Here is a 25,932-nt window from a genome sequence, read left to right on the forward strand (position 1 = left end):
ACAGTTTGGAAAGAAATGCGAAATATCAAGCACTCCTTTTAATTGAAGTAAAATATGTAGGGAAATCTTTAACCAGTACAAAAATGTTGAATTATTATTAGGTTTATATTGTTTTGAGATCAAGATGAAAATAACTTTACGTCGCCAATTTGTCTGCAGGCAGTTGTAGATTTTTTGTGTGTACTAATCATTTCTGAAGATTATGATTCTGTCGGTTCTTCCTTTCTTTCATATTATATGGAACTCTGCGATTTTTGAGATATTAGAATGAGAAATGTAACTGTTCATGAAAAAAAGCTTTTGGCATGCTGGGAAAACGGCTACGATCTGTAGGCCATAACTTTGAAACTCAGCAAGGCCAACTCAGTGATCTTCTGACCAGGAGTATCATAGAACTCAGTGGTGGTCTTAGATCCTACAGCCTTCAGAAATGGCACAACTGTGGTGATAGGCATTATAAAACACAATATTGCATTATAAAACACAATATTGCATTATAAAACACAATATTGCATTATAAAACACAATATTGCAGCAGTATTTTGAGAGAGGTCCGAGGTATACACAGTAGCGGCCGCTTACTTTATAAAACTGTGGGGCGAAAAGTTTGACCCACTTCCAGGCACTGTGAGAAACCCCCACAGGTCTCAATTGTGGCCCATTATAAACAGTGTTTATGACGGGCCACAATTGAGAGCACTGGAGTTGAGGCTGAAAGGAACCAAGGCAGAGCAAGTTTCTCACACTGCCTGCAAGAGGGTATGAAAGCAGTTTTATTAAAAAATAAAATATGCGACTTACCCACTACCTCGTCCTAGTGTTCCTCTTCGGTCCTACTGCTGCCCGAGGCTCCAAGGCAGCAAGGAGTCTCTGAGCCACTTCCCTAACTAACCTGATGCTGCTCTCATGCTGCTGATAATGTTAGGCAGCATGAGAGAAGCACCATGATTGGCTGGAGCGGACTGCCTCAATGCTCAGGCACTGAGGGTCTGTGCATGCTCTCCACACAGCTGTCTAAGACAGCTGAATGCTGAATGCTAATATAAGGCTGCCCGTCGCAAGACAGCCGGCCAAAGTGACATGCGCAGTTTAAACTGGAGCAGTAACACTGCTCCCTGCTGCCACTCAGCAGCTATGGCCCCACCCAGCGCTGCCACTTGGCTTGGCTGAACTGAAAATTAAATGGTAATGAAATATGTTCATTACCATTTTATTTTTCATGCTCGCTGCACTGTCAGTGGGAGGGGGAGGGGAGAGACGCTCCTCCACCCTCAAGGAGGAATCGTCACTTGGTATACAGAACAAATCGTGTGGAAGTGCTGTGATTCGTTTGGACTGGAAAGAAAGCATGCTTGGGTTAATCATGAACACGGGAGTCAATCTGTTTCTCAAAACGTACCATTGGCTGCCAGCATGTGTTTACTTGTACCATACCCAAAGCAATCATTCCTGTGGATTTACACAAATCTTTCTTTGTTTCTGCACCTTTCAAGCCTAAGGGGTCACTGTGGTACAGACAAGCCTGCCCTTATTTTTAATGTTGTGAGCTGGTGACCAAGAAATGAGCGCTTCCCTGGAAATAGAGAGGTGCGGGAGGCAGAGAGGAGGAAATGAAGTAAGCGGTGTGGATCAGTTAGTGTTGCTACTTGCCACAATGTCATCAGGACACCATATTCCCATCTCTGACAAATCTTTACCATAAGATGTGCTGCGCCAGGTTGTTTAGGAGATACAATCTAGGACTAGCACTCTTACATACATTTGGCTTTCAAATGATAAGCCCTGGGCTGGAAACATGGTGTCCTGAGGACAGGGCGTGATGTGGCAACACGGATGGTTGGGATGCAAAGAAATCAATAAGAGGGAAGGCCAGGTTAATTAACATCTGTACAGCACATTGAGCCTGAGTTTCCTCCAACAGGCCACAATAATGATCAGAAGGACTGATTTATTGTTTCTTATTACAAAGAAAGCAAATAGCCTTCTGCTTCCAAAAGTGCACTAACGAACCCCTTTATTTTGTTTAAAGTGGATAGGTCTATAGTATGTCCATGAGGACCAAATTCATGTCAGTTGTTTAGGATTTTCACATAACATAAAATTACATACTATGAATCCAAGTAGAAAACGTTTACATAGTGGATATTCTGAAAATCTGACTGGGATCTGGCCATCATGTACCTATGCTGGGCACCCCAGAAAAGCAGTTTATGTGTAACCTCGGACATGTATTTGAATAGTTGACTTTTTGCATGCGTGGTAGTCTTTCATCTACTGTATGCTTTTGTTGACTTCAGTAATAGCACTTGCTGTGACCTAGCCTCCTTTCATGGCGGTCGCTCGTGAGCCGGCGGCAAGATGGCTGCTTCCAAGAGCAGCTCTGCCGGCCGAGTGCAATTATCCGTCCAAGATCCTAGCAAACAAAGCACATCTGCTGCTGTCAGTTGCAGATATCGGACGAGAAACGCAGCATGATCACTCCTGGACCAAGTGACAACCACAACAGACATTGCAGTGTCGATATTTGGCGTTCAGAGTTGGAGGCCGGGAAATGCAACGAGATGGCAAGATGGCGGCCGTCAGTACTGTGCAGTGATATCGGAGCTGTCGGAGGACTGAGAAGGAGCCGGTGGCACCTGACGGCGGGAGATCGCGAAGGCCCTGGCTGCTGAGCAGATATAAGAAGGAGCTGTGCTCCGCAGGTGCGAGCAAGGGTTAGGAGAGGAACAAGCCCTGCTAGGCTGGGCGGATCGGGCATCGCGGGAAGATGCAGCTCTGGTATGGGAGGCTTGGGCCTCATCAAAGTCCCAGAGGATCGCATACAAATAACCTGGGACTCTAAGTGAACAGTTGGGTCGTGCCTAGTGATTGTAGGCAGACCTGGTGGAAGAGCGGCTGGCTGGCTGAGCAAGCACTAACGCCATGGTGGGCGGTCTGTCTTGGCGAGCCTGCATAATCAAGGCCGGTGGCTGCGGCCTACATTGGCGCAAATACACAAGTGAGCCCGGTGGCTGCATGAGTTTGGGACGAGCTGGGCTGCAGGGAGATATAACACAGCCAATGCCATGTGAGAGTCAGGATTGTTGCTGAATGAACTGTGTACCCTACAGTGGATTGCTACGGTGGGAGTAAGTTATTAAAGCTGGAAGAAGTGAACGTTGGAAGTATTCGATAGGTGGGTGTATGAACTAAGTGGAGGCCAAGGCCTACATCCTGGCTTCCCGCCATGCAGTAGGGAGGAAACACCAAGCCCACCATTGGGAAAACAGACAAACAACAAGCGCGCCTCACGTTTGGGGCCTGAAAATCTTCTAAGTCCCAACAACATGCACTTTCAGACTCTGAACAGGATCTGCCAGAGAAAAGCCCCTCTGTCCTGGAGGCGACACTAATAGCAATGCAGAACGGCTTGCAATCCATTGATGGAAAAATTGATGCCTTAAATATACGAATGGATCTCTTTGCCACTAGATTGGATAAACAGGGTGCCCGCTCAGGAGGAGCGTAACAACAAATCTCAACCACGGAGGACAACCTCCAAACAGTCACAACCAAGGGTCTCGATATGGCATAGGTATTGGCGGTGATACAAGCCAAAAATGAGGACTTGGAGGCGAGGTCATGCCGAAATAATCTCTGCATTTTTGGGCTACCAGAGTCCACCAACGCAGGCCGAATGAAATTACATATAGAATCGATGCTCAAGTAGGTGTTTGGGCCAGAGAACCTCTCTATGGTGATGCTGGTGGAACGAGCCCACTGGTCGATAGCGGCGCGCAAGGTACCGGGGGCTCCGCTGCATCCAGTGATTGTGCGGCTACTTAATTATTGGGACAGGGACACAATATTAGGCCTAGAGAGGGAGAAACAAAAAATTGTATATGATGATAATGTGATTGAGTTCTCCCCTAACTTTACCGCTACTGTACAGGCGGCAGGGAGGGAATTTCTCCTGTTCAAAAAGAAACTGCAGGCTGAGAATGTCCCCTATGCAATGCTGTAACCTGCTAGATTCAGAACAGAGGTGGAGGGCAAGCAGAACATTTTTGCGACCCCCAGGAGTGCAATGGACTTCGTGAAAACACTGCAAAAGTATCAAAAAACCCCTGCAGATTCAATGGGGGACGATGAATGAGACACTAGTGCAGATAGGAGCTTTCAAATCCCCTCTACTTCCACAGACGGAGTGATTTCACAGTCACACACGCACACACACATCACACGCTGGTGGGGCCCATTACACCAACATTCATCCTACCACTCTATCCGTACCATGTATAAGGGGAAACACTTTCGATACCTAACCAATCTGCATGTACCCTGAGGTCAATGGCATCAACTAGTTGCTATAGATCTGGTGAAACATTTTACAATAAGCAAATAAATTCAATAAACATGACAATAAAAGAACCACTCGACACAGTAATTCAAACAGAATATTGTTTATCTAAAATTGTAAGAAAAGCCAATTAAATGCAAATTAATTTCTCTCATATTTACCTATTCTGGCTAAAAGTCAGATCCTAAGTCAGAACCGGTCCTCAGCAAATTAATCAAAGTTTCTAGCCGTCATGTAGAGTCACCGTCCTCTCCGTCAGCATCGGGACCTCGGATCATCAGTTCGGGAAGAAGTGACACTAGACCTCTCTAGTCTACTAATATTTGTACCAAAATTACATTCCAAAATGTTGCAATCATATCGTACAAAACGGATGAATGGCGGAAATAATGTCGTCTTGGTACATTGAGTTACATTGGTAGTTTTTCACACACATTGATCGTCTCAAATAATGAATAGAAATAAGGAGTCCATAACTAATTTGTTACTTCTACGGATGTCTCTTTTGGATAAATTGTATCCCATTCGTGGGATCATTACAAGTTCATAAAGTCAGTATTTGGTTTAGCAACAAATTTCATGTTCAGGGGCATTTGGCATCTCTCCCGGATTTGTCGTCATGATCATGGCTTTTCAGTTTGACAGGAGGGCAAGGTCACAGTCAGCGCGAAGCCTCCTTGCAAATTTTCCATCTACTCAAATACAGGCTGCGGGTGGTAGCCATTTTCTAGCAGGCCACAATGGTCAACTTAAGTAAAAAGAAACACAAAACATAATTACTGCACGGAAATGATTATACAGTGTCATTCCCCTGCTAATACCCTTATGTGTATGTATTTTATCTAGCCATTTGCGACATCAAAAGCCATTAATGCATATTAATTATAAGCGCAAACCAAATAACATCACATAAGCAACATCTGTTTTTGTCAGTTTGCTCACCAACTTAGTTCACTTATTATTTTAGCCATGCAATAGCATTCCCAGGTTGATTAGACAAGACTCGACAAATCCTTAGCGATTAATAATTAATCAGTAGTACTTTTAATTATAACATGCGAAAATGAAACAGGTATTTGGTTTTAAAGTAAAAACCCTGCTCCATCAACACCACATGCCATTTGGTTTGGTAAGGTCGGAGTGAGGATGCAGCCAGCATTAGGTGTATGCTACAAAGCCTACACAGACCTCTGCATAGGCAAAGGCCTTCCCTTGTTTTTGTTGCATATGTTAACAGGCATATTGGCAGTGAATCAGGCATAACTGATGGGCGGTCCAGGAGTATAGTCATATGAAACAGACTGCACAGACAAAATATAAGTCAATGTGGCATGGAACAAATATGTGTTATCTTTTAAAATGAGAACAGCAAATGTACGTAAATGATGCATATTTATGTGGGTCACTAGGCCAACTCCCATATCAATGGAATGAAATTTCAGGCACCTGCGACCCCCCCTGATAGGTGTGCCCCACTTGCAAATGCTAGTGCATGACTGTTTGGTACACGGGATTCTGTTGTTGGAGAATGGCTTTGGCGAGTTGGGTAGGCTGAAGTTGCGACTCGCAAAATAGGGTTTGTACATTCACCATGCTGTTTTTGCATGCGAAAACGGGTTCGCAAACCCGTTTGCGCATGCAAAAATGGTCATACATCTGGCGTCTAATCTCTACACCAGAAGCAGAATATCGACTTTAAAATACGTTGCATTAATTATGTGGCCATCCTCCCCTAGCCTTATTAGTCCCTGGGGACCCTATCCCCAAGACCACTAATTAAAATAAAGGAGAACAGAGCTCAGTGGCTCACCTTTCCCGAGCCTTATAAGAGCATGGGGAGCCCATCCATGATGGCATTTTTTTTTAATTAAAGTGGAGCGGGTCGTGTGGCCACCTTCCCTGAGCATATTAGGCTCTGGGAACTCCATCCCCAGGGCCATTACTTAAAATAAAGGGAGGGGGCCGCGCGGTCAGCTTTCTCGAGCTGTTATTGGCACCCACCCCCCCAGGCTTGTATTTCTTAAAGGTGTGTGTCCTGGTGCCCACCTAGGGCACCCACCATACACTCTTTGGTGCCGCAGGGGAGCCCCAAGGCCCCAGTGACCCCAGCCGCCTCCCTATATGCAGCGGGAGCAGGATTTGTTCCAGCCTACAGGGAACAGATACTTATGCTGCTCCTTCTGGGCGGAAGCAGCATTATGATCTGCTTGGGAAACAGATCAAATGTCTGCTTCTACCTGGTGGGAGCATTTTTAAAGCTCCCAGTGGCTGGGAGCAGACTTTGTGTTTCTCCCGCCAAGCGGGAACAAACACAGATTTCCCACCTATTCTGGTGTGGATAGGGAATCCGCTGTACCCGGGATGGGCTCCCTGGAACGCAGGGCTCTCTGGGGGCCATTAATGGGTCAGGGAGGTGGGACATGCAGTCATCTCACTTTTAATTAGTTTAGCTGCCCCGGGGATTTGGGAATGGGGATATATATTTTTGAAAGGAATAAAAGCCTCCAACTGAAAGTGAACTTTATGGGTCATTGGATAAGTGCATAAAAAACAAAAAATGTGATATTGACTTCCTATGTAATGTTTAGCGCATTTAGATAAAACCTCAAAGCATGGTTGAACATACCTGAGGTGACTCTGTGGGTCGTATATCACTTTAGTTAAGTGTCACGAACACTAGCTGTATTTGGATGGTAATCGGATACCTAGAAAAATAAATCTCACCTCAGGTATGTTCAACCACTTTCAATTGGAGGCTTTTATTCCTTTCAAAAGTCATTCTATTAACTAGACTTAACATGGGGTATTAATGGACTTGTGTTAGAATTGGGGGTCTCTAGTTGGCAGAGGTATGTGCCTTTGTCCAGGTAGGGACCCTTGCTTCTTATCAGGGTAAGGGGGATACACACTTTAGATAACCTCCGCTCACCCCCTTGGTAGCTTGACACGAGCAGACAGGCTTATCCCAAAGGCAATGTATAAAGTATTTGTACTCAAAACACACAGTAACACAGTGAAAACACCATAATTGGACACCACACCAGTTTAGAAAAATAAAGTATCTTTATCTAAACAGAACAAGACCAAAATGACAAAAATCCAACTTCCAGGTAGTAAAATGCGATTTTAGAACAGTTATTTCAAAAATAAAACTTGTAGACACAAATAGCTCCACCTGGAGCTATTACGATGTTATGACAGCACTAAATCCAAATTACGACGCCGACCGCAAGGTGCACGGCGTCGGGCACGGAGTCACACAGACCGCCTAAAAAACAGTACCTTGGACAACGAAGTCTATGATGATGCAATAGGAGAGGAGAGGCTTTGTGTCCACAAGGAGGTGATGTGTCGAATATAGGACAGGGGCGTCGGTTCTGTTGCGGTGATGCAAAGTCGGCAAGTTCGTGGCTTCACCCTCAGCAGTTATCGGCGCCACGATAACTAGATGCAGATGGTGACAATGTCGGTGCGAGCGCTGCCGTCAGGAAGGCCGATAACTGCAGGCATCGGCAGGTGTCGAAGGGCACCGGAGTTGCGGTGCAGGCAGGGTGGTGCGTTGTGCATCCACAAGCGGTGCCCCTGGCCTCGGTGCAGGTCGTGGTGTCACAGCGACGTCACTGATGGTATAAGAAATTGGCTTTCTTGCTTCTATTAGGTTTCTTCCAGCTCCCAGCAGTAGGAACAACCTCCAGAGGCCCAAAACTGGAACAGGCACCTCCTGGCAGGTCAGAATTCTCAGCAGTAGAGTTCAGAGGAGCTGAAGGTGAAGTCTTTGTGTCCCTGAGACTTCAGAACAGGAGGCCAGCACACCCAAGCCCTTGGAGATTTTACTTCAAGCAGGTTTCACAGCAAGGTTCCATTCTTTGTCCTTACCTTGGCAGAAGCAGCAGCTGCAGGCCAATCCCACACAGCACACAGCAAAGGGGCGGTACCCCTCCTCACAGCTATCCAGCTCTTCTCCTTGGCAAATGTTCCTCTTGAGTCCAGAAGTGATCTAGTTCTCTGGCGTTTAAGATCCACTATTTATACCCCATTTTGTCTTTGTTCTCTTTGTGGCAAGAGTCTCTGAGCACACAATTTAAAAACCACCTTCACTAAATGGTGTGTTATTAAATTCTGACTTCAAAGAGCCTAAAGGCCACTTCTCTACCATGTCCCTATGACAAGTTATACTTGTAAGATGTTACAAAGTAACTCCCATGTTAGCTTATTGGACAGATAGCTTTTCAATAGCGAAAAACGAAATTGGCACTATCAGGAAATGTCACACACATAATGATAAATTGGGTCACTAAGTATAAATAATACATTGTGATAAATAGTGTAATTGGAAAGATTCAAGATCAAGTTGAAAATATATGAGACATTTAATGATTTTATTAGAATGACTAGGATGTATATGTGGTATGAATGATGAGATGCATTATAAGAAGAATGCTATCCTAAATGTATGAATTTTATCTTTTGTAATGTGCAATATAGATGCTTAGTATATTGGAAAAAGTGTAAGTTTGAAGTTTCTATTTTGATTGTCAATCAAAACTTCAATGTAAAGTAAATACCTTCTCTCTGATCCATAGTATTTGTGTGTATAAATATATGAATGATTGAGGTTTACACGTTTTGTTGTTGTTTCAATATTGACAAGGCCCACTCTGGCCATATTATACCCTATCCAATTTGGTGCAAAGGGACTATCATTCTAAAATATAACTAACTACAGGGCATTGATGATACATTGTGCTCTCCACCTCAGCCATGTGTAGCTGTGGTGCTCGTGGCCGCCCCACAATCTCTTCAGGTCCATTCTTGTTATGTTAAGCTGAAAAAACCCTAGCAGTGTCCCCAGAGTATGCTGTGGTAGCCAGTAAAGAATATGTGCACACAAGAAGGCGCTATACCAGCTCTGGCACCTCGTTGCACTATGTATCATTGGGGGTCAGGCTACCGCCTGATGGTTCATAGATGTGACACAATCGTTGAGGATAAAAGCCATGAACGTCCTTTAGGGGTCATCAGGGGTCACGGCTGCCACCCCAGGGTTGCTCATTGTGACCCCAAAACTTACCTTTACGACCCCTGGACTGAGAGACTACTGAATGAAAACGTGGCTTGTATACTACCTTAATGCCATTATGTTAAAGGTCATGTGGCAACACCTTCTCTAATATCACCAGGTTCGAAAATGAATGTGAGGTCACTTCCTGTGAGGTCATCAGCGGCTAAATGTTGGGATGCTGTCACTTTCGCTATCCCTGGCATTTTGGTGAATTAACACCTATGTTAAAAGGAATATGGTGGTAGAATGAAATGTTGAGGAACAATACATTATAATAACCACCTATAGGAAGATGAGAGCCTGCTACAATCTTGATGACTGGCTGAAGAGCAAGGCCTTTCTTTGCACTTCTCCACAGTTTTGGATTAGCCTTACGGGCAGTGTGTCATTGCCAGGTGGGCCAGCTGGAAAGGGATATTGTGTAGTAGGGTTTGTTTGATCCCATCACAGTCCACGGTACCAAAATAAATGGCCCACAAACTGACCTTTTAAGCTTGTGCATCTGACAGTACTTGACTGTCCAAAAGGCCAGTCCAACAATGATCATATGTACTGTTACTGTAGTTTAGTTGATTAACAATGCAAATGTTAATCAATTCCAATGGTGCAAAATGTAAAGAAGGCTGCCGCCCTGCCATAAGGACCAATTAGACTAAAGTGCTAGGAAATGTTTTTACAGTCACAAAGGGTTTTAACCGAACTCCTGTTTAAGTGGTTGTTATATCTAATCAGTGAGTGGCTGTGTGACCCTGTACTGTTGCATACCAGGAGAGTGTGTTGGCTTCTGGGCGCTCATCCTTACAAACAGGTTTTCATGCACATTTAATTTGCACTTTGGTGTGCCAAAACAGCTGTGTAGTGGACACATTGGGACCAATTCACAAACTGCATTTTTTAATACATAAAGTAGTATTATAGAAGTACTACTGACATGCTACAAGATGCTATTTACAAACCCACAGGCGGAGACCTCCGCCTCCCTTATCTTTTCTGTGCCACGATCTCTACCAAGGTGATGGTGATCTTCACATATGGGTGCAAACATTTTTGCAATAAATGTGGCAGAAACAAGGGGGACAAACCCACAAAAGAGTAATGCCATTACTATTCACAGTCTACACATCTAAAGTAGCAAAAGGTGTCAAAACAAACTCCAATGTGCTTCAGCCCATCCTTAGAGTAAAGCAATCACCACGTATGGCCACTCACAGGTACAGCAAAAATTCAAAATGATAAATAATGTTAATTAATTTAACACAACTTTTAATGAGCTGTTCTGCATAATAAGTAAAAATATAGATGTTAGTGAGAGAAGGAATTGTTTTTGTTAAAAACTATTTAGAAATTAAATATATTTCAATTATTGAATTATTTAATACACATTTAATTTGATTAGTTAGTATGCTCTAACATTTTATTTTATTAGGTCCTGGTTAATAATAAACATTGTTAATGAATTTACATTTATATTATACATTAAAATATTTTGTATATATTTTTAAAAATAATAATAAACACTTTCCCATAGGGAGCTCTCCAACACAGTGGCGGAGATCTCCATCCACCTACGCACAGATACTAGTTATAGCTCTAAACTCATAAATCCTTTTATAAGAGCCTTCACCCCCTGATTTGGGAGGAGGAGGTTACACCTGGGTGTACATCTACACTCAGAAATGGTGAATAGCTAAAGGAGTAGAGTTACACTTAGGTGAATTAGTAAATATTCCTATATATATTTAATTGTGAATCATGTCATTGTCTCAGTTTTATCAAATGAAACAAAATATTTGACTACTTATTTCACTTTCTGATGTTGTGCCTGTTCAAAGTTGCTACCTTCTGTAAATTGATGGGCAAATCATTCAACAACTCAAAAGGCCTGTGTCTTGAGCTGTATTTTGTAGCACTACAAAACATACTACAAAAGGTACGTTTTGCCAATACTTTTATGTGCGGTGTTCTCCACTCTGATTGCAATGTCTCCGCACGTGCAAGTATAGATTTTAGAGTAAATGTGGGAGGGACACATGGGTGTGGGTGGGAAAAGGCGCTGGCTTTCCACTAAATGGGATTGGATTAGGGATGAGTAAAAGGAGCATGCTTATAGCCAGGGAAGGGTTTAGGGAGGACCATCACCCAGCCACACAAGAGTAAGCCAATCACATTACTCTGGGGGTGGAGACAGGTAATTTACACCTTTGTAGTAAGTTTAAACTCAGAGTTTGTGAAGACTGGAAGTAGTAAACTTATTAAGAGGTGTAAACTTATTCAAAAGTGTAACCTACTTTTGTAAATCAGGCCAATGGTTTTCAGCTGGTGTGTAAGCTGTACCAGGTTCAAAAGTTGTCTATATATTGGTTCTTGTTAAACTGTTTGGATGTCACGAGCTACGAGGAAAGAACAGCTTCTTCAAAGTAATTAAAACATTGGTAAACAACCTTATATCTTCTTCAAAGAGTTTTAGGTTATAACTGATGAGTGAGACTAAAAAGACAGTGTAGAACATTAAATCTATCTTGCTGCAACGTCTTTAGGGAAACGAAGCGAAAAAGGTCACCAAGAATTTCTTTGGCTCATGATGCTGTTCCCTTTTTAATCAAATCAGGTAATGCAGCTCTTAAGCAAGATGGAAACTTCCATCAGCGAGCAGAGCTCCAAAGCAAAGACAGCCCAGGGGGAGCAGATCCACGAACTTCAGCTTCTCGACTACAAGTAAGTGAATGAAAGATTTTAATTACATTAATGGGCATAGATGAGAGCCTGAGCACAATGACAGCCTGGCACAGGCCGAGGAAGTACATTCACTCTTCTCTCCGCATTGAGAAACTAGGCACCAACTGTATAATGAAGATGCATCCATGAGAAGAAAGGCTGAAGGTTTTCATTGCTTCTGCTCAGATGCAGTAAAGCTATTCCAAATATCTAAACAAAGTAGAAATCAAATGCTGCAACATGTACATGGTATCGAAATGAAGTAGTTCCTGAGGAATCCTGATAAACGACAGCTGCGGTCCGTGCAGGTAACATCGGTGGGGCCGCGTGGGGGGAGATTTCTAGGGACGATGCCGTAGGTCAAATTAAATAAATAATACATTTTGCCTTAGCATCGTCCCTCGAAATACCCCCGCCCCCATGCGGACCCACCGATGTTACCTGCACGGACTGCGGCTGATGAACGAGATGTCAAAACAGCTACCTCACAAAGGAATATGTGCATAAATTACATAGAAATAATGTACAAGTTAAATAACTTTTTAAACATGCCTCTGTACCTACACATCTGCATGTGGGTGGATGGCTGATTGTCAGACCTCACACCTTTTGTAATCAGCCCTCCGTAAGTTTCAAAGGGTCGCATAAGCTAGCCTTCTAAAGCTGCCAGCCCTGTCACTGGCAAATGCAGCTGACACCTGGGCCTGCCTACCCTTTGTTACCTTACACAGTTTGGAGCTAGACACTGGGGAAGGTGAAGAACTGACCAGAACCAGTTTAGGGGTAGACAGACAAAGAGAGGGGCCTCCACACCACACAGGCTGGCACTGGGTATACACATGTAACCCTCAAAACCTCGCATCAGAACCCTCCAGAACCTGTGGAAGATTCAGAAGAAGGTGTGCTCTGCTGAAGAAGGAAGACTGGAGCTACTTGCCTTGAACAGAGGATCCTCAGAACTGGGTCCCCAGAACTGACTCCAATGGTCAGTTGGCTGACCTTGTGTTTAAGCTACAGTTACACAACAAGTTTCTAGAGGACTTTCATGCAACTACCCAGCTGACCAGTGTCAACTGGACCTGCCTTAAGCCTGTGCTGGCCTCTGCTGGATTGAGCCCTGTGTCCTAGAGTTGCCTCCCAGGCCCTGACAGTTGGCTGCTGGTGTCAGAGTGTACTCCTCCACCCTTAAATCTGCAAAAACTGGACTCCAGACGAAAATCTAGAAGTTTGTGGCTCTTCGCGATGGCAATTCACCCCCTGCATTTCCTGCCAACGTGAAGACAGATGGCGACCTGTTGTTCTCACCAACAACGATCTCCTAACGGCTCCAGCCAACACAAAGCCGTTGGCTGAGGCTCCTAGTGTGAAACGGGACTGTGTGAAAAGGTAAACTTTAACAGAGATGAACCTGACCCCTGTATGCGACCCGCACTCTATCACCCTTGACCTTTTGACCCGATCCAGCACAATCAGACAACTACAGTGTTTTTCTTTTCTTCTTCTTGGTACTATATTTACATGAAATCTAAAAATTCATAACGCTGGTTCTGCTTATTGGATTATTGTCTTTTTGGTGTCATTTATTTGAATGTACTCACTTTTTCTAATGTGGTTTGGGATTTTTCTAGTGCTCTGTTTTTACTTTATTACTGTTTGAATACTGCATAAATACTTTGCACATTTTCGTTAAGTTAAATCTGACAGCTTTTGTGCCAAGCTGCCAGATAGTTAAGCACAGGTTTATTTCTTGACTTTTGTGCTTCACTCTGATGAGGATTGTGCTTATTACTTTTGGGGGCTATCACTCCTCTCAGCTAATAAGCCAATTTCTTACACTGATGTATCTGGATTCTGTGCAGCTGCACAGTAGTTTAGATTGTATGATTTTTTATCATCTTGTGTTTTTGGTTTTGTGTTTTGCTATTTGCAGTGTGACCCTATGCGAGCCTACCCGAGCACTTCGCATATTGAATAGACATGGATTCACAGAAACAAATAAACACCATTCCTAACATGACATATGTATAGAGGCAAGTGACCGGAAGTTTCAGAAGTTAAAGACCTGCAGTGAACCTGTTTTGTCCTCACAAATGGTTCAACAGAGGTAGTTTCACTGTAGATTTGAGTTGGCAAGTAGATGTTTTTTAGGATGGTTTTGAATAACATAAGAAAGGACCTGTGCATACTTCGGTTGATAGAGAGTTGTAGATTTTTAGGAGACTACTGGAGAAGGAATGATTCACGGTGGAGTTTTTCATGTACTCTTGGACTTGGAATGATTGTGGTAGAGGAAGACTCTCTACTCTCTCCTTTAGGTCTTTGCTTCTTCCAGCTGGACTAAATTTATTTGGTCGATATTTTGGGGTATTCATGTGTATGACTTTTTAGGTGATGCTGTAGATATTGTACGTGTTCTACGCCTCAAGGGAAAGTCATTTAAGTGATGCCCAGATCGTGAGATATGATTGAATTTCCTAGTTCTGGAGATGAATCGGGCAACGGACTGAAGGACTGCTTTTACATGGGCAAGTTGGTTTTGGGTAGGACTATGAGTGTTAGAAATGGGGGTGTCTAGTTGGCAGGGATATGCACCTTTGTCGAAGTAGGGACCCTTCCTTCTAGTCAAGATAAGGGAGGTACACACATTAGATAACCCCTGCTCAACCCCTTGGTAGCTTGGCATGAGCAGACAGGCATATCCCAAAGGCAATGTGTAAAGTATTTGCACCCAAACACACAGTAACACAGTGAAAACACTACAAATGGACACCACACCAGTTTAGAAAAATAAAGTATCTTTATCTTAACCAAACAATACCAAAATGACAAAATCCAGCATACACCACAAGCCTAGGTATATGAATCAGCAGCAGCTGGCAGTAGTCTACCCCCCCCCCCTTACAGGAGGCTTGCTCGTCCCAGCCCTAAAGTCGGGCAAAGACCTGAAAGCCCCTGTTTTCTCTCATCCTGTTTCTATCCTGAACACTGGCTATAAAATCCTTGATAAGATCTTAGGTGATCGAATACGTCAGGCACTTCCCCATCTTATACATATGGAGCAGACTAGGTTTATTCCAGGCCAGAGCACCTCTCAGAACATAAGGCGGCTATAAACGGTCATGGAAGCAGCTCTCCAACGCTGTACCAAAGTAGCGTGTACTGTATTGGACCTGGAAAAAGCCTCAGATAGCTTCTCTATGCCACCAGACTTTCTGGGTTGCTTAATCTGTTCCTCTTTCCCTATCCACCGGGGGATGTGCCAGGCTGACTTATTTCCTCCTTCCCCTTCACCCTGCCATGGAACTGCTTGCGGTGCATGCAAGGGCAGAGGGGGTGGTCCCCTGCACAAAACAACACACACCATATCCCTTTCTGTGGATAACGTTCTACTATATTTACATTATCTGCGCAGTGATAACTCCTCCATAATTAGGTTTTTATCTGATTTTGGCCAACAATCAGGTCTCCATGTCAGCTGAAGCAAATACTGTCTCTTCCTCCTGACCCCTTGGCCCATCAAGTTGAATTTGATGTGGGGGGCAGCCCATTCTGCTGGAAACTTACCTCCTTCCACTACTTCTGCATTCAAATATATATCTTTAATTGTGACCTCCCTAAGGCAATCTTATCAAGATGATTGGCCTCTCAGAGTGCAGGTCGGTTTCTTGAAGGGTTTACCCTTGTTCGTCGCTGTCAGGTCGCCCTTTCAAAGAAGGTCACGCTTCTGTGTGTCCTATAATTGTTTGTCAGTTGACCTCTGTTTCTTAAGATTTTTCATTAATAAGTTTCTCTTCTGGGAGATCCCATCTGGCACACAGGGCACCGTAGGGTGGCGCTCACCAATCTCAAACTCCCAGTTAATAAAGGGAGTCTGAGAGTGCCCAACCTTTACCATTATTACCTAGCTGCACAACTGCAGTAGCTATCTCGCTGGATTGCCAGAAGAGATGTGTTAACCTGAAACACTTTCTGAAGTCACCAGGAGCTCCATGCCCTCAAACTCTCAAAAGTGCAACTCGCTTGTGAGGTGCCTTCTAAGGATGGCACTACAATGCTTTGCTAAAAGCCTGCACATTACTAAACATATCACCCATATGCTCCTACAATACCCCTGAGGGGGTCTCGCCTAACTCCAGGGTCGAATTACAGCCCTGAATTCGTACCGATGGGATAGGTTGAGCATCACCTGTTTGGGCCAACTTTTCCTAGAAGGGCAACTTATCTTCTCCTCACTTATAAAGCGGTTTGGGTTAAATTATGGTCAATTCTTGAGATATGGCTCACTACCACATCGTGTCAGCTGGGTGATCACTGATTCAAAGCCTGAAACCCACTTTCACAAGGCATGGAAAATAAAAATAATAATTTGTTAGTCAATAAAAACCATAAACATTGTCAAGACCTGCATTCACATATCACCAGTACTGATTATTCAAAAAGGAATATACAAACCATTATAAAGGTAACACCAGTAATATAAATAGATAATATCACATTAATAAAATGCCATTGCTAATCATAAGTCTGGGGTAGCTCCCATGCATAAATTGCTGAGGTGCATATTAAATCCTAGAGGTACTACATCCCTAACAACCAACCTTGATGTGGACAAAGTCAAATAGCCACTGCCTATATGTGCTGAAGCATGAATAAAGTGTTGGGGTGCATTGTAGAACCTGCATGTAAAGCGGATGCTTGACAGGTCAGTATAGGGACACAAGGCATCAGCAGAGCTTACTACACAGCTAGCAGCCCACTTTGGCCTAAAAGGGTTAACTGATCACTGCCCATGAGCATTAAGGCACCTGGACATTATAAAAAAATAATTCCCAATCATGAGCCTGGGAAACTACCACACCTAAAGGGCAGAGGTGCATGTTAAATCTTGGAGGTAGACCCATGCTCAACAAAGCGAGATATGGGTTTGAGCATCAAAAGGAAAAGAGAAAAGCGTACTCCATCCCTAGCAGCCCACCATGATCTTAAGTAGAGTCACATAGTTGTTGCCTATGGTCCCTGAATCACATAGAAAGTGACAAGGTGCATATATAGGACCTACATGTAAAGCGGTGCTCGAGGGGGCGGGATAGGGGATAAAGGCATCAACAAAACTTACTACATCTCTAGCAGCCCACCTTGGCTTAAACAGGGTTACATCCATAGAAACTCTCCTTGACCTAATCAGGGTTAACTAATTAGGACCTACATGTAGAGCGGGTGCCCAACAGGGTAGGATAGGGGCTTGAAACATCAACAAGACTTACTACATCCCTAGCAGCCCACCTTGGCCTAACTGGGTTACATCACTTGCAGCCCACCTTACCTAATAAGGGTTAACAAATCAGGGCCCAATGACCATTGAGGCACCTGCTATAGTGCCTATACTAGCGGGTCCTTGGCAAAAAAACGTCAACTGACCCAACAAGGTTTTTAAGAGTCAACCTGGGGCCCGCTCTGAGCAGGACTCTTCACCTTGAAAATGTCCTTAAACCATCAATGAACTGCACCAGTCAAATGTTCAGAATAATGTTCAGTGGATTCAGTGACTCCATTGCAGACAATCTACACGTCCTGATTCCTAGTGCTTTAAACTCATTTCTCAGCAAGGCCCTCTGCTGCAGGCCTAGTCAGGAGCAGATGCAAAGGACATACAGCAGCGTCTCATTTGTCTGGTGGCACAGCGACACTTCATGTTCCCCCTTTGTCCTTCCTCCTGCCATTTTGGATTAAAGTCTAAGGTGGGGACCTCTCCCAGTCTCATTAGCAGTATCTTTGTTTTGACCTTAAGGGAGTAGGTGGCTTCCAGGAGAGGCTGGTCTATTTGATCATCGTAGGAGCTCAACACCAGCCACCCGTGCACTCGTTTTGCCACCATTCCTTTATCCTCCACTTAGCTCTGCAGTTTGAAACTTTTATTTACCATCCTCTTGAACACCTGTTCGGTTATGTCTAGCTTCCACAGCTCACTCAACTCTAGTTTTTGTATGCTGTCCTCAAGATACTTTTTTTAACCTCCTTTACCTCCTGGAGGTTGATTTCTGACCAAACACAGTGGGCTGATGACCCCTTAGCAGCAGACCACCGCTTGTGACAGCATTTTATAAATGCCCCAGGCCTTGCAAGGGTCTGTGTTACCAGCATAAACTCAAACCTTATTTGAGCTAGAGATGCTGATCTTGGTAGTTGGAAGGCACCTCCATATGAGAGGGTTAGTATCGGTTTCGACTTGATTATCGCGGCCAGAGGTTGAAGTTTGTGTCCCCAAAGGGTTTTCGCTAAAGCTGAGAATCCAAAGTTTAGAGCCATTGCTTTTATTTTAATTGCTTTCTTTTGGGGTGCAAACGAGGCCCTTGAGTCTCTCCTGACACCTAGAAAAACATAGCTAGCTGTCTCGTCTACCGTAGATCCATTAAGGTGTCATTTGTGCTGGTTGGAGATATGCTGGTTTATTGGCATTACCTCCATTTCTTGAGATTAATCTCTAGTTAGTTGTTAACTGCATAAGTTGCTAGGTGATTGATTAGCCTGTTTAGCCCTATTCTGGTGTTGCTGAGAAGGAGAAGGTCATCTGCATTAAGAATATTGGACAGTGAGAGACTACCAAGACTCTGGGCATGGGATGCCAGCTTGTCAAGTGCTAAGGAAAGGTCCGAGATGTATAAGTTGAACAAGAGGGGTGCAAGAACACATCACCGTTTAAGGTCAATCAATGTCCTTACTTCTCGCAACAGATGGTTTCCATCTCCAACCTTAATCTGGACCCACATGTTTACATGGAGCAGCCTGATTGCCCTCAAAAGGTTATGCGGGATTCCCCAATGCTGATGTTTTTCCCACAGCTTGTCATACAGGACGCGATCAAATGCTGCTTTAAAATCACAAGGCACAAATACAGCAGCATTCCAGTGTCGTTTGCTCTTTTAATAATTATTCCTACAGCCATCAAGTTTGTTAATGTCTCTTGACTCTCTGTAAATCCCCTTTGATTTAGGGGTAGCCTACCTGTTTCAAGTGCCCATGCCACTGGGTCTTGAAGCAGAAATGTTGAAAAATACTTAAGATCTACGTCCAGCAGTGTTATTAGATGGTAGTTGCTTGGGGACGAAGAGGTTCCTCCTTTAAAGAGTGGTTGGATAATTGACCTTCACCAACTGTCTCCATTAGCCCTTCCCGCAAGTATAATCTTGAACATCTCAGCCAGGGAGCTTGCCCAAACAGAAGCATTTTGTTTAAAGCGAGCTTGTGGAATTCCATTTGGCCCAGGGGCACAGTCAGGTCACAATTTCTCGATGATCCTAGTTATCGCTAAGGCTGTGTACTCCAGTGGGTCAGAGGCAGTGCTTGCTGTAGGACCTTCCAGGAGCTGCTCTAAGCAGGCTGCGTTGATCAAGTTTCCTGCAAGATGTGGCTTTAGATACTCTATCCAGCCATCCTCACTAATATTTGCTTTATTTGCTGCCCTTGTGCCTTTATCACTTTCATTCATCAACTTCCAAGATTTTTTTGAGCCCTGTTGCTTCAAGGCGTGTCGGAGCTTAGCCCATAGCCCCAAGGCCTGGAATAATCACACAATCTCCTATCTGGAGAGTTTAAATGCCTCCTTCCTCTCCCACTACCCCCTCCCTACCCTAATCACAATCATGCCCCCCCACTGACTTACATCCCTTTTGATTATTAAGAGCCACCCACATGTTTTCTCTTAGCAGCACCCAAGGTCACAACACCGCGGCCCTCTGGACTCCAAGCTGGACTCTCTTGTTAAGTACTGAATGCCACCCCAGCCTACCTGGTTCTTTCTAGTTTCATTTTTACTCTATAAACAGTTTGAGTGATTGCTAAATTTGTGTAACTATATATTGCAATATTTCTCCGGAGATATTAGCATGTGCTCCTCTCGCTGCTCAGCCTTCACATACACCACTATAGAGGCTAACACTCCTGTCATTATCTGAAGTAGCTGTAACACATATTTTTTGTTAACTCAAGAATAATCTATCTTCTGAAGTACCCTTGTTTTGTTCATAAGCTCCTGTGTTCTACTGGAATATGTAAATGTCAATAAAATGATTTGAAAACAGAAAAAGAAACCCAGGACTCAGTCATCTGCACCTCCTGGACTAAGTTTGACTTTGGTGACTACATTGCTTTCTATAGATGTATTTTGTTTTTTCTTTACATTTCTATCATTTCTGATTTAATTAACCAGTTTTTTTTTAATGTTGGTGTCATGTTATCAGTATATTGTTCTTCTATTAGCTATATTGCTATTGCAATTTTACCTGTTCAATATTCTAATGTCTTGTTCTTTTAAAATACCTAAAATGCACTTTATCTGCGGGAAGCCTATCACATTGAGCCACAGCTGCCAGGAGTAAGCTGAATGTAGACATTGTCAGGTTGTTGGTGGAACCACTGTGACTGCCTAAACTTAGCAAATTCTGTCTTCATACTTCCAACATGAAGAATATATATTACTGCATTTACCCACAATTCATATACATTCACATGAAGGAAATGTAGTTATTGCACTGTCAACATCTAAATTTCACTGCAGGGATTACTGTTGTATGTGTTCTTACTACATATAGATATGATTTTGGCTCGCTCTTTGTCAGAACAAAACTATGGCAATCCAGTGCTGATTCTTCATCGATTTTAATTTTGCATCAGCAATAGACACATCAACGCATTTCGGTGTTATACACCTTGGTCACGACGCTGATCGCAAGTAATGAAAGGTTATTTAAACACTTCCTGTGTATGTGCTTCAGGCATTAACATAAACATAGAACTATTAACATTGTGTTTAACATCTCCTCCATCTTGGAATGTGTGTTTTCCAATATATATTTGCATTTTCAATTTATATAGAATCGATTCGCTCTCAGTTAATTTTCAAATCACCATGTATATAATTTGTATGTAATTCATAGGTATATATCATGTTCAAATTCATATCACTTAAACTAATTCCGCCCAAGTGGGTTTGCATTCATTTTTCAAGCATCCTTAGTGGGCTACATTCAAAGTTATATTTTGCATGATTCAATATACTCCATTTGCACCAAATATCTTCCATATTCAATCTGTATATTGGGATTCAACATATCATATTTATTATCAGTTCATAAATGCATTTATCACTAGCTTGCTTGTCGTAATTCTCTCTTACTGCCAAAATCACTCTTCCTTTCTTTCATTCCTATAGAGAGAACACAATAAAAATGAGTTAAAACCTTTTTTTTTAAAACAAGAAATTTCATATTCCTGAGACCTTCAGAGGCTAACTGCAAGTGATAAAAACAATATTTTACAAGAGTACAAAGAGTTTGTGCTCTGTACATGAAGACACTGGTAGCCATGTTGTAAGTTTCTAAGTCTTCTTTATTGGCTCCAGTTCCAAACAGGAAGAAGTCAGCTCTCAGGCAGTGAATTACTTAGATTTGAGGGTCTATATAGCCAATGGTAAATAATGTACCAGGATATATAGAAAACCAACTGCGGTAAACTCTACGCTTCACGTGACTAGTAGTCACCCGCATAAACTAATCAGCAGTCTTCCATATGGCGAGTTACTAAGATTGAAAAGGAATAGTACTAGAAAACAAGAATTTCAAATAGCCGCAGAAGAAAGCATGATGCGGTTTAGGTCCAGAGGATATAGCAATCAAACCCTGAAACAGGAATGACAAAGAGCTAATTCCCTGACAAGAGCTGACCTTTTGAAGGACACCCCCAAGGTCTTGGAAAAAAAGTGATAAGTTCAGGATGATTACCACTTTCTCTGAAGATGCTAATGAGTTGAGAATCATTCTAAGAAAAAACTGGCATATACTACTCACAGACTCTGTTATAGGTCAAGACATACCTGCAAGTCCCTTAGTCACTTTCAGAAAATCTAGATCCTTTGGGACAACCTTATTCACAGTCACCAGACAAAAAAGGTTCCAAAGCCAATGTTGCCGCCATTGAATGGCTTTTTTCCTTGTGGAAAATGTAAGGCGTGCTGCAAGAGTAAGAGAGTCTTATCTTTCTAGATCCCAGGTCTGGACAAAAAAAAAGGATCAACAAATTCTTAACTTGTACTACACTGTACACCATATACTGCTTGGGTTGCCCGTGTTGCCTGAAATATATAGGCAGAACAATACACTCCACTAAGATCCGAATACTCGAACACATGAGGGCGATTAGCAATGGGGATGTGACATACCCCATTGCCAGACACTTTAATAAAGATCATCAACAGAATAGAGATCTCTTAACGTTTTTCTGCATCGACCATGCCCCAGTAAATCCAAGAGGGGGGAATAGAATACTGCGCCTACGACGTCTTGAGTCCCGCTATATCATTGACTTACAGCCAAAGACCCCGAGGGGCATGAATAGCAGCGAGGAGTTAGAGGTACATTTAGGAGATTAGATTTGCTGCATTGATATGTCTGTGAATAGTCACACCTGGGTTTCTTAATGTCTTAGCCTATTCAAGCTCATTCAAGCCTATTAATGCTCTCTGTCTCTCTTCTCCTCTTTTCTTTCCTCTTTCTCTTCTTCTTTCTTCTTCTCTCTCTCTCTTTTTCTTTTCTTTCTTTTTCTGTTTACTTTTATTCCTCTTTTCCACTTCTATTCTATTGAGTCTAGTGTATGATTTATATATACATGCACATATATATACATTTTTTCTCTATTTTATCTCTATCGACCATAAGCGAAGTTGACTGATTAATGATGTTTCTATAAATGTGCTCATGGAAATTCGCCTCAGTTATGCCGCCATGCCTGTAATGATTACATTAACATAAGGGACAAGGAATTGATCTACATGTTCATACACTATTTATTTTGGTATATTGGCCCATACAGGGCATGATTGTTTACTATGTGATAGTACACAATGTAAAGATTATAAAATGGCAAGGAACAATTAGATTGTTTTTTGCTGATTGTTTGCGAGCTTTGCAGTATTTTGAAAATTGTATTTATACAGTGGGATATACCTGTGCAAAAGCTTTATCTGAAAAGTTTAATTGAGTAAAGGAATTGAATGTATATAATTATTCATTGTATGGCCCATACAGGGCGTGATTAATTCATAAACTGTAAATGCACGTAACTTGATCATGAACTAAGAAGGAAATAAAAATTGCCATTTTATAAGGACTGAAACACCATGCCAAGATGGGGAAATCAAATGTGATTGCAACTTTGGTCCCTTTTCTATGTTGCTGATACATTTTAAAGTTCAAATAATGGTGGTCTTGGTGCGCTGCAATTGACATCGAGGAAGGCATTAGCCGAAACGCATCTGTCTGTGCACGAGTCTGATTAAAATAATGGAACTCACCCCCGCGAGTGCTTTCTTTATTTCAAGGTACGATTACCCCTTGGAAGTTCTGAGCTTGCGTACATATGCGGGTGCACCCCTGCGATCATAGCACCCATCCGCGAGTGCGCCGTATAGGTGAAAAAGAGGAGCTGCGATATATATGGTGGTCGCCAGTGGGTAGTTATATTTAGGACCTGGTTTCCATAGGAAGAACATTTTTTGACTTGCCTATAGCTTTGGTGTTATTTGTCCAATCTTCCTGAAATTTGCCCAAAACAATGTCAAGGTAGGTTTTGTTTGTCATGAAAGGTTTGGGGGTGATCCATGAAGTGGGGGCTGAGAATCTGGGGTGTGAAATAAGGGTGCGTTTGTAATGTTAATTGACATAGGAACATTTAGCCACACCTACAGCCCGAAATGCTAAAAATACTTACACCAAATTTGGCAGGGAGGTAGATGTTGGTTCAAGGAAGTGCCTTTTGCATATTTAGTGTAAATCCGTTCAGTAGGTTTTGCGAAACTAAAGCTGAAAATGATAGTGATATCTCTGGTTGTGGATATTTCGTGACGGTTTTGCAATTACTCGTGAATGCAGGCACCAACGGGAATGCTCTGATTGGCTGGACGGAACCTGAACAGAAAGTTGCGGTCGCCGTTTTATTGATTGGGAACTGTTCCTGGGGCTGAACATTTCTGAAAAGGCTATCATAAGGGTCAGAGTAGAGGTACTCTGATCCCAGGTTTGAGAAATGGGGGTGTTATTTCCTAACTATAACGTCCCTGTAATTTTTGTTTTTTTCACTGAATACATATAGTCCCCTCTAGCAAAAAAACTGCAGGAACTCCAGTGGTGGTATGTTTATTTACAGATGGCTACACAAACAGTATGCATCAGGGTTCAGGTCAATTGCAAAGGCTTTGGTTCAAGACCTGGAGCCCAGGCCTTGTGACCAATCCTGCTGCACTCAGCTAAATAGCTTGTGGTGTGGTGTTGGCAGCCTGCCGAGGCTTGGGCGCAGCCAGAACCGGCGGCCAGCCCCCTGCTATGCCTGACTGAAGGCCATGCGCAGCTGAGGTCGGCCACCCCCTCAGATTTGGCCAGACACCAGGCACTGTGACAAACTCTCTGCCCTGAACCCAACCCTGCTGCGCACTACTAAAGGCTATGTGCAGTGGGGTTTGGTCACCTATCAAGGGTTGGGCACAAGGAATTTTTGGATGTCGTATATGATAAAAAACAAAACTCACTCAAAGAAAACAAAGGTTAAACTGAAGTTATGGTCAGCTTTATTTATAACATCTCAAAGTAAGTTTAATCAACTCAGAAATTCATCAGAAAAAAACAAGAGTTAAAGTGCAGTTATGGTTATGAATTAAAACTGACAAAACACTGAATTTCACAAGTTATGGCTGGTTGCAATCCATATATCACACAACTACCCTGTAAACCATGACTTGTACACCAAATTCAGTGCTTATGACCTCACAGTGTTCCTACCAATAAATAATTCCAGCTAAAAGTAAAATAAAATTAAACAACAAAATATAATCAAACCAATTAACATGATATTCACAGGCCATTCTGTCAAAGTTGTAAAAGTATTGTGATATGTAATCTCATCAGTAAGATGATTTATAAGCTTTAAAAAATCACCGATGTTTACAAGTTAGGGTTTGGCTGCAATCCATAACTTGCATAACAGACAACCAAGTCATAACTTGTACAATAGATTCAATGCTTTTGACCTCACTCTTGTTGTGACAAATGCAATTAACAATCTCAAAAATAATCGTACAGATGAGATTTCATCTGGATATGTTATCATTAACACTATGACAGGAACATCTATGAATTTAGTAATACTTATTGGCTTGACTTTGTGATAGTCTTTAATTATGTTGTGCTTTTAAGTTTTTTTAGGTCTAGCCTAGCGTTGCAGCGCATGCGCTGCTCGCTTTGCGAGGCATGCAGTATACAGTGTAGCGTGGAAGCTTCGTGGAAGCTCCATCCACTCTCCGTCCATCTTTTTCATTGGCTTAGGTCCTAAATGCTGCCTTCCGATTGGTTTCAGAGGTTTTAGTCCCTCCTCATGACGGCCTTGACATCATCAGTATCCTTCCATGGCTACTGGCCGCTTTACTCCTAACACTATTTTCTTCCCTGTCTTTCCCCCCACCTCCTCCCGCAGTCTGTGACTTCACGGCCCCACCCCCCCACTCACATTCGTGCCATCTCACCCCCGCACTCCCGTTTCCAATGCAATAGGTCTCGTGTAAATGCGAATCCTATTCCTTTGCAAATGCTTGTTTTTTATGGTACAAAAGCTTGAAAAGCAACCTTTACCCTGCGAAATACAAATTTACTTCTGGTTTTACTGCATCCTTCTTGGCCAAACAGAAAGAGAGTAAACACGCTTCAAATGCTTGGTGTGCGAAATCCAAGTTCGTCACCAGTAGCGGCTCGTGGTGGGAGTGCTGAGGGGCGGTGGG

General features: G+C 42.9%; 1 protein-coding gene across 2 annotated transcripts in view; it reads left to right on the forward strand.

Moving 5' to 3' along the window:
* The window catches only part of FAM81B (family with sequence similarity 81 member B), a 615,395-nt gene that overhangs the window by 301,962 nt on the left and 287,501 nt on the right, over positions 1 to 25,932 (forward strand). For both annotated transcript variants that reach the window (XM_085632493.1, XM_085632492.1), the window contains exon 6: positions 12,010 to 12,116. In XM_085632493.1, coding sequence (XP_085488619.1) covers positions 12,010 to 12,116 — 107 coding nt within the window. The remainder of the gene's footprint in view (positions 1 to 12,009; positions 12,117 to 25,932) is intronic.

The sequence above is a fragment of the Triturus cristatus genome, chromosome 2_1, assembly GCF_964204655.1.
Source record: "Triturus cristatus chromosome 2_1, aTriCri1.1, whole genome shotgun sequence".
Taxonomy (NCBI): Eukaryota; Metazoa; Chordata; class Amphibia; order Caudata; family Salamandridae; genus Triturus; species Triturus cristatus.